At 39.4% G+C, this 13,317-nt stretch overlaps 1 protein-coding gene across 3 annotated transcripts; it reads right to left on the bottom strand.

Annotated features, from left to right (window-relative positions):
* Nucleotides 1-1,345: 1,345 nt before the first annotated feature.
* Nucleotides 1,346-9,266, bottom strand: si:dkey-33i11.1 (B-cell receptor CD22). 3 transcript variants are annotated; one of them, XM_011485080.4, is made up of 19 exons: nucleotides 9,122-9,266; nucleotides 8,952-9,015; nucleotides 8,270-8,368; nucleotides 7,933-8,044; nucleotides 7,694-7,839; nucleotides 7,430-7,550; nucleotides 7,204-7,340; nucleotides 6,883-7,005; nucleotides 5,406-5,552; nucleotides 5,209-5,314; nucleotides 4,957-5,120; nucleotides 4,656-4,805; nucleotides 4,375-4,506; nucleotides 3,469-3,550; nucleotides 3,290-3,338; nucleotides 3,058-3,147; nucleotides 2,829-2,962; nucleotides 2,509-2,628; nucleotides 1,346-1,922 (listed from the first exon to the last, which is right to left on the bottom strand). In XM_011485080.4, the coding sequence occupies exons 1-18, from the start codon at nucleotides 9,131-9,133 to the stop codon at nucleotides 2,532-2,534; spliced, it is 1,965 nt and encodes a 654-aa protein (XP_011483382.1). In that variant the 5' UTR covers nucleotides 9,134-9,266; the 3' UTR covers nucleotides 1,346-1,922; nucleotides 2,509-2,531. The 3 variants fall into 3 exon arrangements, with proteins under 3 accessions (XP_011483382.1, XP_020565727.1, XP_078788819.1); XM_020710068.3 differs by lacking the exon at nucleotides 1,346-1,922 and adding an exon at nucleotides 2,063-2,200; XM_078932693.1 differs by lacking the exons at nucleotides 1,346-1,922; nucleotides 2,509-2,628; nucleotides 2,829-2,962; ... (1 more) ...; nucleotides 3,290-3,338; nucleotides 3,469-3,550 and adding an exon at nucleotides 3,925-4,254.
* Between the last annotated feature and the right edge of the window lie 4,051 nt (nucleotides 9,267-13,317).

Below are 13,317 nucleotides of genomic sequence, written 5' to 3'. Positions count from 1 at the left end.
AAGTTATCCCTCCTCCCATCATGTCATAATAACTCATGATACTCACTTTCTAAAGTGATTGCCAGACAGGATGTCTAGAGTTCTGGTCTTCAGCAGTTGACTCACAGTACAGCGTGTTCAGAATAAAAACTACATTGATGTCACAAAGCAGTTGTGTCAGGGATTCTATTGTTGCCACACCACCCACACTTTATTCAATCTGTTGCTCAAATCTGTTGTGTTTAATGTTTTATTCCACTACAGTTTAAGAGAATCCTTCTGTTAGGACAGTCATCAAAGCTACAAAATGTTCACTTTCCCCTAAAACAACGCTTCCTTTTTTCCTTTCTCCTTTTCTAATGAGAGGAGAAAGTGTTTGGGGAGTGATAGATGCTGCTGCTTTTATCCAGATTGTTTTGATGAGGACTAGTAAGTGAAATTCAAAAGGGAAGGGCTAAAGTCCACAAATGTTGTTAGTCGCAATCAAGATTAAAAAGCCACATTTGTTTATCATCCTTTCCATCGTTTGGGATCTGACAGATGGGAACGTCTGTCTCGTTTTTATTTAAGATTGTCAACTGATGAACAAAAAGTGTCACCATATGACTTGTTAGGTTTCATTGCATTGGTTTGTTTCTGTCTCATCAATGCCAACATTTTTCCTAAATCCACAAGGTGGCGAAACAGGTTAAAGAACAATTCTCTGTGGCTCTGCCTGATCTTAGCTCTGCCCACAGATGTGGAATAAAACACATTCCACATTAGCAAATAAATTAAGAAAGGAAAGAAGAAAAAAGAAGGAGCAGCATGTTCAAATCTGGTACTTTGCAACAAAATTTTAAAGCTTCTTTGTTTTAACCTAGTGGTAAAAAAATATTTACTCCAAAGGTAAATCATAAACCTGTGCTTAGATATTAAAAACAAACACATTTTTTAAGTAAAAGTACGACTTTTGAAAACCTCAATTTTCTTTTGTGTTTTGTTTTTTTAACACAATTGGCAAAAGCAATTAATTTTGAAAATTAATGGGTTGATATACTGCATATACAGTACAGACCAAACGTTTGGACACACCTTCCCATTCATTTGATGTTTGCTGTGTTAATACTTTTCCTGACATGTTTAAAACTTTCAAGAACTGAATCCTTTATTACAATGTTTCATGGATTTTTTTTTCCTTTTTAAAATGTGTTTAAAATATTCAAACTAAAAATTGTATAGTTAAATTCTAACTGCAGTAAACTGTTCAGTGACATTATCACACAGCTATTTCTAAAATGCGTTGATGTTTTAATAGGAGATGTGCAAAATTCCGAACTAGTTTATTTTATTAGAAAGACCAAACACAGCAGGCCAAGCAGTAAGATTTTGTTTCTTTCCATATGTCTTTATTGTAACAATCTATAATATGGAATGCATGTTTTCATAAAATTATCTGCAGTCGTTGAATGAATAATGCAGAGCATTCAATCGTAACAAGCACAATGCAGGTCCATTCCATTTCAAATACAGTAGATCCACTTGCAGGTTAAAATGTTTTGCACAGTTGCATTTTAAGTTAGTTTTATTTTCATACAAATTCTGAATTTTAACAGTCCAACAATGCAATGCAATCTAGCAACCAGTGAAAACACATAATGTGTGATTGAACATGAGGAATCCTTACAAAAAATATACACTGAATACACACCTGTTCAAAGGAAAGAAAAAAAAAAACTTAATATGCTTTTAGATTACCATTTTATCAGGCAGTCTTGAGGGATGCATCAAACCCAAAAGGGAAAGGCATGCAATGTTATTCATGAGTTTTATTCAAATCCTGGTCAATGTGCTGCCTTTTATGAGAGTCTGACTCTCACTACTCAGAAGTGAGGAAAGTTTTTCTGTGTCACAGAAGGGTGGAGACAGAAGGAGCTGGTTTGTATGGACCCATGAGCTGTTTACTGGAGGAAAACAGGACAAAAGACAGTGGAACTGATTACAGCAAGAAGCAGGAACCTGTCAAGTCACAGAAAGTGTTGATTGCAATATAACCCTTGTGCTATTTTAGGCACTTTAACATTGGGAGTTGGGTCATCTAGACCCACTAGACAGTGCTCTGAACCTTTTTTCTTCAATGATTTATGATCTTCACTGGTGTCCATGGATCACATGAAATCTTTCCACCTTTATCCACCTTTGTCATGGTAGGGAGAACACGTCAAAGTAAGGGTGGGGTCATCTAAGATAGCACAAGGGTTAATGTTATTGTTACTCATTTTTCACTTTTCTCATTTGTTTCTTGATTAGTTTGCTTTTCACAAAAACGTTAAAGCAGTTTAACTGTATTTTTTTTTTACTTTGAAATTATACTATTTAAGGGTCTCAAATTTTTACTGTGGCACTGGAAAAAGTCACCAAAATGTTAGCAACAAATAAACATAAAAAAAGAAAAAAAATCCTTTCCACTAGGGAAAGACTCGAAACATAAATCTAATTGTGAAAATTCTTTGAAACTCCTAAAAATATCTTTTAAAGTGACTTTCCTACCTTTTGAGATTGTTATCTCCTGGTCAGTAGTGAGGCCCAGGAAGTAAAGTATAAACAACTCTGGAGGAATCCTTTGACTTTTTCTTACAAGTCAGGTTGTGCACCTGTACTTCATCCATACTACACGCACAAAAAAAAAGAATACATCTCATGAGCTGAAAATCACCATTAAAAAAGTGAATATTCTTGAAAAGTTTGTGTCAGAAATCACATAAAACAAGTAAAAAAAAGGTTTGCTCTCAGAGCGATAAAAATCTCTGCAATGATAACAAAAGAAAAACTTGAGAGCTGAAACTAGAGAGTTAATGAAAAAAGTTCACCTCGACAGCCGGGAATACTGAACAGAGATGCAGTTGGAGGCAGAACTGCAACTTTCGGCTTCAGTGATTGGTGGAGCATCTCTCAGAGGAACGATGGCAGGATGAGAGCTGTCACTCAATTCTTCAGGTTCCTCCTGCACACACAAACACACAGACACGCACATTGAAAACAGCCCCGGCATACTTTCCACGGTTGCATAAACCTCTGATTACACAGTCATTTTCTCACTGGTATGTCTGACATCTTGCCCTTTCTAACTGGAAATGTTTGTACGGCTGATTCATGGAACATGCTGCTGTCGGTTGTCACTGGTAAACGCTGTGGGGTCACAAGCAACATAAAAAAGAAAACATGTGATCAAGATTAAGTAAGAGTCAGCAATAAAACTTTATGATTAATCATTCTATGCTAGGAACAGCAGATCCTTCAAAAAACTTCTGCAAAACAACAGATGCTGCACCTTGGTTGGATCTTCTGCCGTATCAGTGTCTACTCTGTGCATGTTCTTACTGTAAAAAACAGACCAAAACAGGACAATACTTAAAAAAGGTATTAGAACTTCATAAAATGTACATTTTTTTAACTGCTGGGGTTGGATACAGGGCTTAAATCTGCAGTGACGGTGATACTTTAAGTCACCTGATCATGATGGCCACAGTCAGAGTGATGAGTCCTGCAGACACGCCCACTGCGGATGCCAGGGCAATTACTTTCAGACGACCTGCCAATGAAAGGATCATATAGTTCTTTAGTCTGACTGGAAACAACGAGGAATTCCACAAACGTGGTGGTGAAATACAGAAAAAAGTTAAAAATCAAAAGTAGGCACCACAATAGAAACAGAACACAGTGGAGGGAGGAACTAAAACCTGTGGATCAACAAGCAGCCATCCAGACTCAAGTCTTATGTTTCCACTTCTGATTTCCAAATCTGCACTTCTTTAGCTGTTTAGACTCTAATAGCCGTTTTCCACAGCACCTCATCACCTTCCCCTCTTCTGTTACAGTCAGAGCACTTAACATGACTCACTGTGACTCATACAAAAGCAGCCAGGAATCATGAGACAATGAAAGCCAGAGCCTTTGTGGAAGTGACAGGCAAGTTTCATCACCCGTCATATAATCGCAGGTAAACACTCAAGCCAGAGTCTTGACATGTCTGAAATAATCTGAAACATATCTGTTAATGAGAGGCAGGAGGACTCCACTCTCACTTTTCAGCGTCAGCTCGTCTCTGACTCTGACAGACAAGCAGACCGTGATGGAACGCCGTGCACTATCCATGTAGGTGTTGGTGATAGTGCAGCAGAGATGAGCCACCGTAGGTCTTCGGGCTGCATGTGAATGTGTCAAATAATAAGAGGTGATACCAGAATTGATGACCGCTCAGCAGCTGCTGAGATGTTTCAGGCTGACAGCTCGGTGCTGTTGGGGGAACAGTCAAGGATTAACAGGAACGGTATGGCTGCCTCTGGAGGGTCTTTCTGAGGTATAAATTTAGAAAAATGAGGCATGAAGTATGACCGTGCATGAGTTAGCACGCACCTCTGACTCTGACGGTGAGCACCGGAGAGCTGTTTGCTCCAATTCGATTCCTGGCTTCACAGTAATACTGACCACTTTCACCAGGGCCAACCTCTGAAAACGTGAAGACAGGACCAGATTTTGTGCCCCACGCTAAACAGCAGAGAGCAGAAAAGAAAGGAAAAATCTGACATACCTGCAAACAATACAGAGAAAGTACAGACTTCAAATCTCAGCAGATCAATGTTGATTTTTTTTTTAAAAGTCAAAACCTTAAGTGGAATTGCATGGTTTTTGCTAACATTGTGTTGAGCCTCCATCTGGAGTTAGACGGTGCCAGGTAAAGTTGTCCACTGCCGGGTAGGCCTGACTGCTGCAGGTCAGGGTCAGAGGTCGACCCGCGTCCACCACAGGGGAGGGGCGGGCCAGAATGGAGGTATTTTTGGGAGGATCTGCATGGAAGAAAGAACAAAGTTTAAAAGCTGGTCCAGTCTACTGTCCATGACACCAGCAGCAGAAAAGAAGACAATCAGAGGAGTATTACCAGAGCAATGTTTACTTCATAACTACTAGACATTGTGTCACACTCAGCCATCTACTTACAGAGAACAGTGAGAGTTACGACAGGGGAGGTCTGGGATCCTAATCGATTTGATGCCACGCAGTAGTACTGACCAGTGTGGTGGGCGTGCACAGACGGAAAGATCAGGTTCTGAAAATTACCTTTAGCCATCAACTGGTCACCTTGGATACGATACCAAGAATACCTAAAGCAGTAATTGTAACAGTGTTTCTCATCATTTGAGTGATGAATTATTTAGTGATCAAAGTGGTATTTATGTTAGACTGCTTTACCTGCTGGGGGGAGGGTGAGAAAAGGTGACGCAGCTCATGTTTACATGAGAACCTTCTCTGATGTCTCTCCGAGGACTCACAAGCACATGAGTGTCCTTTGGTGAGTCTGAACGGGCAGAAGGCAATTTCAATTCCTCTTCATTAATGTGGTTTATGTCATGTAAACTAAAACCAACAAACCAACAGAACAGACATACAGGTAACATTGAGTAGGATTGATTTGGAGCGATCTGTTCCCAGTGAATTGCGTGCCACACAGTAATACTCTCCTCTATCAGTGTGTCTGAGGAAGGACAGATGGAGCTGAGGGCTGAAGCTGTCTGGGATGCTGCCACTTTCCATGTCTACAGCAAAAAAAAAAATGGAAGAAGTCATAGCACATTAGAATAACACAAAGACATGTGCACAAGCATTTACAAAAAGAGCAAATGTGATGGAAAGTGTCAATTGTTTGTAAGAATTAAAAAAAAACTATTCCTGACAGGAAGGATGATCCATCCAACTGAGATCAGCCTTCTCAAATGCAGAACATAGTTTGTCATCCATCTATCCATCCATCCATCCATCCATCCATCCATCCATCCATCCATCCATCCATCCATCCATCCATCCATCCATCCATCCAGTCATCCAGTCATTTTTAGTAAGATGCCTGGACTTTGACTCTCATTCCTCGAGGTGACATTGTCTTGAAGTTGCTATCACTCACATCAAGACCTTCCTGGACTTCCCTCATCATCATTTTCATACCATGCTGATAGGTTACTGTTGATTTTTGGGTCTTTCCACAAAACATTTCAACCAAATGTCGAAACCATTTTACATAGCTTAATTTGTTCTCTGGGATCATGTTTTCAATCTCCCCATCATTGCTACTTTCTAACTCCTGAAGCTAACTCCTCCACTGGGGTACTGGCTAATTCCCACCTCAGAGAAAGAAACCCTTGATTTCCCACTTGTCTGCAAACCCCCCTCAAAAACTGCTAGGGGGCCCCCATTCAGTGAAGCAAAACATGACCACAAGAAGCAGAAACACAGTCATGTGCTGACCAGAGTGCAGTCCAAACTGAAACTGTCTATCAAAGCATGACAGGTATTAACCAACTCTGTTACATGAGACAGCCAAACAGGAGTCCAACAACCATCAGGAATTAACCATTTCAGACAAAGACTCCAAAGCAGTTTGATTTTAGAGCACTTCTTTTAAAGTATCCCAATCCAGAGATAGTATTTCTGATCTCTATTCCCTTTGACAGACAGTGATGGTTAGACGCCATCAGTGTTTTCAGAGTTGTTAAAGAATTTACTTCAGGTGTTTCTGCTGCATCTGTCACATCCACCCTTAAGCAACTGTAACATTCTACTGCAATAGCACTGGAGGCCATGAATGCAAGCTAATAGAATCCCTCAAAGCCCTTCCAGTAGCTCTTTGGGAGATGGAACTTGAAGGTCCACCTCAAACAAATCTTGACCTCACCTGTAAGAGTCCCATTGTTATCCAGGCTTAAATAGTGTTGGTGCCAGTTATATATGACAGGTAAAACCTGAGTACCAGGCTGAGTAAAGCCTTTTTCGATTTACAATGTAAGTTCTGTGTAAGATTGATATAACTGAATCAAATGAGCATTTAGCTGTAATTTGTATGAAGAAATTAGAAATTATGCTGCGAAGCACCTTTAAACCATGCAAAACTCTCCACAGGAGGAGCTGCATCACTGCTGCAAGCCAGAGTAACAGACCCTCCCTCTGAAACTTCCCCCACAGGGAAAATGGTTATGGAAGTGAAGCGAGGTTTATCTGCAGAAAAACATGAGAAAAGAGCAAACTGCACTTATCAAACTTACATTTGGTGACAGAAGTGGTGTAATGTGATCTAACTAAACCAAACACGTTACCAGGAGTTAAACATTTAGGATCCTATTCATTTCTAATGTCATTGTCAGGTTACACATACAAGTGAGGCAGAATTTCTGCTTTGGTTGACTGTCTACTCACACCCCAGAGTCAGAGTGACAGATGGTGATTGTACATTCTGGGGGGGGATTGGTCTGCAGCTGTAAGCTCCAGCATGTTGCTGGTCAAAGCGGCTGATTGTCATCCACTTCTCATAGGAGCCTAGGTTCAGTCCGTTCCTGCAGCATCACGTAGAAAAGTCGTTGACATCATACCTAACACTTTGAATTGATGATGAACTGTAAGTGCATCTGACAGGTGTGCTCACCTGTAGAGGGCAAGACTGCGACCAGGAGCAGCACACCCCCCAGCCTGGCAGCCGACGAAAACCGTTTCTCCAGAGCCATACATGTTGGCAGCTCTGGGGGGATGAACCAGGACCTTAAGGTCTAAGATGCAAACATGAAAGCATGATGAAGACAGAAGAGTTTACTCCTGTGTCATAGTTATAATAAAATATAATAAAATAAAATATAATATTATAATAAAATATAATAAAAGTTCACAGAAGATTTTGTTAATATGAACCAACCTGTTACATCTAGGGTAATAGTGTTCGGGGAAGTCCATCTTCCTAGCTGCTTGTCCGTCTCAAACCTGAAGTGATACTGTCCAGCATCGCTCAGCTTCACACTCCGAATCTGGACTGAACAGCTGGAATAGCTGCCGCCTATGTAGCTGGATCATGAACATGATGTAATCAAAAATTGTGAAGGCCAATAAGACCAAAATTCCATTTTTTGAAACAACTGCCATTTGAATTTTGCTCACCGGGTTCGTCCGCGGTACGACAGGCTGATCAAGTTGGTGTCAGTGTGGTGAGCAAATTCCCTCTGACCCTGGGCTGACACACGGAACCACATGACATTCTTCACCGTGTGACCTGGGAAGACAAGGCTTTGCTATGAAAGAAATTCAGCTTTAGTTTTTCCACAAATGAAGAAAATGTAAGTGGAGTAAAAAGAAAAATGAGAGCTATGGGACATGCAAACTGGAGAGACAAATCATTTTCAGTTTGTATTGTAAAGATTTGTGTTTTGAATGAATAAAACTGAAAGAAATAACATCAATTTTCTATCATAGCAAAATAAAATGGGCTTATTTTTACCCGAGGGGTGGTCGTAACGGCAGGGTAAAGTGACTGAAGTTCCTGCCCACACACAGATTTCCCTCCTTGAGAATGACACACTCCACCTGCACTGCGTGCCTGCGAAAGGCACAAAAGAAAGAGAAGAAAATCTTGCAAATAAACGTGTCAGTGAAAGAGCAAACACAGAATAATTCTGAGCGTACACCTGTAGAATTAAAAGCAATACAGGCACTCACACAATCAACATTGATGCCTTTGCAAGTTTTCCATATTTTCAAAAAATGACTTTTTACTGGCTTTGATTAGGCTGAAAATCATAAATATTCAGACATTTAAAAGAGCTCTGATTAGCAGTCAGGGTGTCATCCTGCTGACTTGTCGGTCTGACTTGACCACCTTGCACAAAAGTCAATCAATACTTATAAAGTAACCTGAGTGTAAAGGCAAGGGCACCTGGCTGCAGAAGCATTTTCATATAATGCCTTTCAAAAAGACATCCCGTTACTGTTTTAAGCTGCTTTTGACTTGATTTATGGCAAGCCAGAAATGAAAATTTGGAATATAATACAAATATCTAAAGGATTATCCGTCATCCCCTCAAAAATTCCCAAAGTACTTTAAACACCTTATTCAGTTTCAGTCTGGTGCGCACGCAGACTAAAGAAATAATGTCTCAAGGGTTTTGGCATTCCTCTCTTACCTGGAAAAATTGTAAGGATGGTGCCCAGAAGTAATGCACCTGCCAACATCTCCGCTGACACGAGCTGTGAAAATGTCACCCGAGAAGGAGAACAGCAGGACGTGAAGAACTGCTCCCGATAATAAATCGAGATAAAGAAATATCCAGCTGTTGCAATACAAAGTACTCACATCCTCGAGCATCTACATCCACCGCAGCATGGGAAGGAAAAGCTTCAAACCCGAACGATTACCGGTACTCCAACCCTTACAGTGAGGGAGGTTTTTTATTGATAGTTGTTGCAGTGGAGACAGGAACGGTCTGGTTAGAGATGGGAGGAGTAATGAAAGAGTCCAGAGAGAGATGATGATGGGGAAGAGTCAGGCTCAGATCTTTGGTTATCAGAATGTTTACTGTTAGGTTTTTTTCTTCCCACTTCTCTGTCTGAGAACCACTTTTAGGGTTCTTTTGTTTTTGATAGTCTCATCTAAAGTGATGCAGTGACAGTGTGACATCCTCGTGACAATTACACTTCCACAGCTGTCTCAGTTCACTTTTATTGCTTGTTAAACTCTCTTAGGTATAGTTTAAAACATGTTGCATGCCACAAGACTGTTTATAAACCATCAGCAAAAGTATAAGTTTAACTGTTTTGCTTTGGTTTTTTACATATTTGGTTTAAAAAATGCAGTGAAATTAGGCATTAAGTATCGTTTGCAGCTGTGAGGATGTTATACATAAAAGAATGCATAAAAATAAATTATTTTTGCACAAAAAGGTTAAAAATAATTGGAACACAGGATTTTTTCCCTGTGATCCTAAAACTTTTAGAGATTTTCTCACTTTTTGCGATGCTATTCTTTTTTTTATTTTTTTTATGAGATTTTGATGCATCCAGACCTTCCTATCAGTGTTTTTTTGTGTGTGTAATGAAGTTGCTAAAGTGTAGGACCACTTTAACTTTTTTGATACAAATTCTATGGCATCTGCTCAATATGAAGCTAAACTATAGTGCCTCAAATAAAGGCGTCTGTTTGTTACGGCTGGAGGTCCAAAACCAATTCGCAGGCTGGAGGTCCAAATGGTGCCTTTAAAGGCCGCCTTCATCAGCTGGGGTCCAAATGGAGGCCACACTCTTTCTAGCACAACACCTGGAAATAATCACACAGACAAACACACAAAGATCCACAAAAACACAGAAGTCCCACTCTGATACAAATCCAAACACACAAAACACAGAATAAACAGAACAAAACAAAACCAAATACCACCACTGAGGAAGCACTGATATTACAGTTTTGATTCATAACTTTTGAACTACTTTTATGTTTGACCTAAACAAAAAATACACCAAGAAACAATAAAATATTCACGTCATGACAAATCAGAAATACGTTTGATCACGTTTTTACCAGTATTCACATCTATTAGTGCTAAAAGAGAAGTCAGTGTTTTTTGCATAAGTTAAATAACCAGTTTTTCTTAAAAGAAAAAAAAGACAACTTGGAGAAATGGTAGAACATTTACAAAGAATATGAGAGGTTTGTGCTCTTCATATTTCTTTGTTTTTTGTAAAGGTCTGTTTCCTCCTGTCAGTCACACCAGGTTCAAGTTTCTAATCATCCACAGCTGTTCTAATTGAAGTTAATCACTCCCAGTGTGTCGAGATTTCTGTTTTTCAGGTCATCTGTGTTGTCACACTTGTTATTTCTGCTTTGTTTCATAGTTTGTTTTTTTATTTCAGTTTATATCATTAAACCTCTGAGTTTCCTCCAAAGTTACATTTTGGGTGCTACACCACTGTTTCCTGGGAAACATGGGATTGTTTACAGAAATTATTGTTTTTTTCTGTAAATATGTAAAGTTACATCTTTGTAATAACAAATGTCCAACCATTAATAGACTTTTGACTTATACCAATCAAGGTCAGAAGTTACCTTAAATTTAACCCGTTTTTTTGGCTGAATACAGAAAAACAAATGTGTTCATTTTTCCCACAGCTGCATCTACTTTAAACTGTAATTCAAAATAAGCAGAAAGTTTTGTTTGCATCTGTTTGAAAATAAAAAATATATTTTTTTCCATCTAGTGTTTTCTACCATAGCAAATCAAAACCTGTCATTGTTTTTAATGTCTAGCTTTGTGAAAAAATAAATGTATTAACCTTGTAGCAATTATAAAAAAAATCAACAGGTTTTTTTTTTCCAATTGGGTTTAAAAACTGTCAATTAAAATTTGGAAAAGCGGATCTGGATTATTCACATTCCTCTCTATGAAAACCAGACAAGAAGAACCATAAAGAAAAAGAGATCGCCTTTCCCCCAATAGCTGCGGTTTAAAGGAGGCTGCAGAAAAGTGTGCAAACCGCATAATGTGAAGCACATCCAGCAGCAGGGGTCCTGGAACAGAGAAGATATGTTAACACATGACACTACTGCTTGTTGTGTTTGTGCGGTGCTTTCTCTGAGTCATGGATGTCGCAGCAGATCTTTCAGCTGAAGGCGCTCCTCAGAGCAGGTGCTAAAAACAAGCTTGTGGTAAATTTTGGCACTTTGGAGAAAGAGGATAGTATGAGCTGTAGCAAAGCAGAGTTGTTCTTTTGTTTCCACAGGTCTTCGTTGATCTTCAGGTTCTGTTTGATAAATGTTTTTGTTGTGATCTACTCACATTGGTGGAAGGTTTCATGCAGAATGACTTCCAGCTGCTACAGTGTGGTGGGTCTGAAGTACTGGAGCAGCAGCCGGTCCGTGACTCTGGAAAAGCAGGATTCGATGTCTCTAGAAAAAACAGAAGCATTAGATATGTTTACACCTGTATTTCCCTTTTGGATTTGTGATTGCAGATCTGTTACCTAAAAACAGCATGGGTCCATGGTGACGCTGCTCACTCCAGAGTCAATTAGATGAGAACGTGCAACATCTTAACTTGTCTAAATTGGTACTTCTTTTCAATTTTTACATCTTGAGAAATTTTTCTTTATGATCCAGCGGAGACCATAATGTTCTCTTATGCTTGCAATCTGCTCAACCTGTCTGACTGCAGCTCTCTTTGGTGCGTCAAACCGACCTGGAACTTTGCCTCCTTTGCCATTAACAAAACATGTCTGTGGCTAGGATCGGTCTCTCCATAACAAGGATGAGCGCAGACCATGCAGCAGAGCAAGTACTTCATTTCTTCATCCTGAAGAATCACAGTAAAGAATCACCTCGGAATGGTTTAACAAAAAAATGTGTTTTTTTAATATACACAACAAAATTGAAGATGTGTCTTTGTTTGGACTGCTGCCCATGTATTTTTAGAACCTTTATGGAATTTGCATTTTTTTATGGTGAAAGCAAAAAAAAATTGTTTTCAGTTTCTTTATTCTCATTATTCATTGTGACAAATTGCACTAATGTCATAATGATATATCAATGAGTCCATTTTGACTGGAATATTTTTATATAGACTTTCAAAATCAGGCTTACTTGGGCCTGAAGACACAAACCAGCACAAACATTTAGGAGCGAACAGGGAAAAATGTGATATGTTATATGATCAAAAAGTTATAGCATTGATAAAAATAGGAAATGAAAAGGCCACATGAACGAGCATATAAATGGAGAAAGTCAAAAGTAATCAGGTCTGGTTTTTCTATTTAACATTCAAAAGGGCAGGATTTCTTTAGATGCAGGGTAAAAGCAAAGATGTCGTGATAATCCTGAGATGAACTGTGCACAGCAGGACTTACTGATCTACACATGTAGCTCAAGTATGACATAAAACCCAGCCGGCACGTACATATTAATATATTTAAATCAAGCAGGCTCAACAGCCCACAAGTTCTCTGCCCTAATTGACAATTGCTGGCACTGAAAGCAACCCGCAACCAGACTTGAGGAGGTTCAGGACCTCTCAGTCAACTGCGTCCACTTAGCCTGATGAGTTTCAATGACTTTAACATCCTACCCTGCCACAACCTGGCCAATAGATGTCAGTTCAGCGTTACCAGTCAGCGTATTGGCTACTCGCCCAGCGTTGACCCAGGAATAATGATGATGTACTGTTGAACGTTGAAGTTCATCTTTGGTCAAAGGCATTCATGCAAAGGGAGAGAAGTGAAGTGAGCTGTAAGGTTTAAAGAAATCTTGCTTAATGTCTGCAAATGAAGGTTGGCGTTTGCCTTGTTAGCCAGTTGATCATGTGGATGATGGAGGGAGACAACAGGAAGCCTGTGCCATCAAATCCATCATTTATCCAATAGGTTTTTGAATCAGTACGCTTTGTTTTCATGCGCCTTTAGAAATAAACAAGGTTATTAGGGTGTCGTTTTAATGTGAATTCTGAGAGAAGTGTTTAGTTAGATAAGGCCCTTTATATTCTTCATCTGGCCCCCCAAAATTTCCGT

Source organism: Oryzias latipes, chromosome 16, assembly GCF_053564925.1.
Source record: "Oryzias latipes strain Hd-rR chromosome 16, Olatipes_Hd-rR_3.1".
Classification (NCBI taxonomy): Eukaryota; Metazoa; Chordata; class Actinopteri; order Beloniformes; family Adrianichthyidae; genus Oryzias; species Oryzias latipes.
The sequence above is the reverse complement of the archived record's forward strand: the minus strand, read 5'-3'. Positions and strand labels throughout refer to the sequence as shown.

What these genes read in the sequence shown, in the direction of transcription:
- si:dkey-33i11.1 (XM_011485080.4), bottom strand. An exon ending in ACTGTGGCCATCATGATCAG is followed by an intron (nt 3,339 to 3,468) that starts GTGACTTAAAGT and finishes TGTTTTTTACAG; the next exon opens with TAAGAACATGCACAGAGTAG. An exon ending in GCAAGATGTCAGACATACCA is followed by an intron (nt 2,963 to 3,057) that starts GTGAGAAAATGA and finishes TTGTGTGTGCAG; the next exon opens with GAGGAACCTGAAGAATTGAG.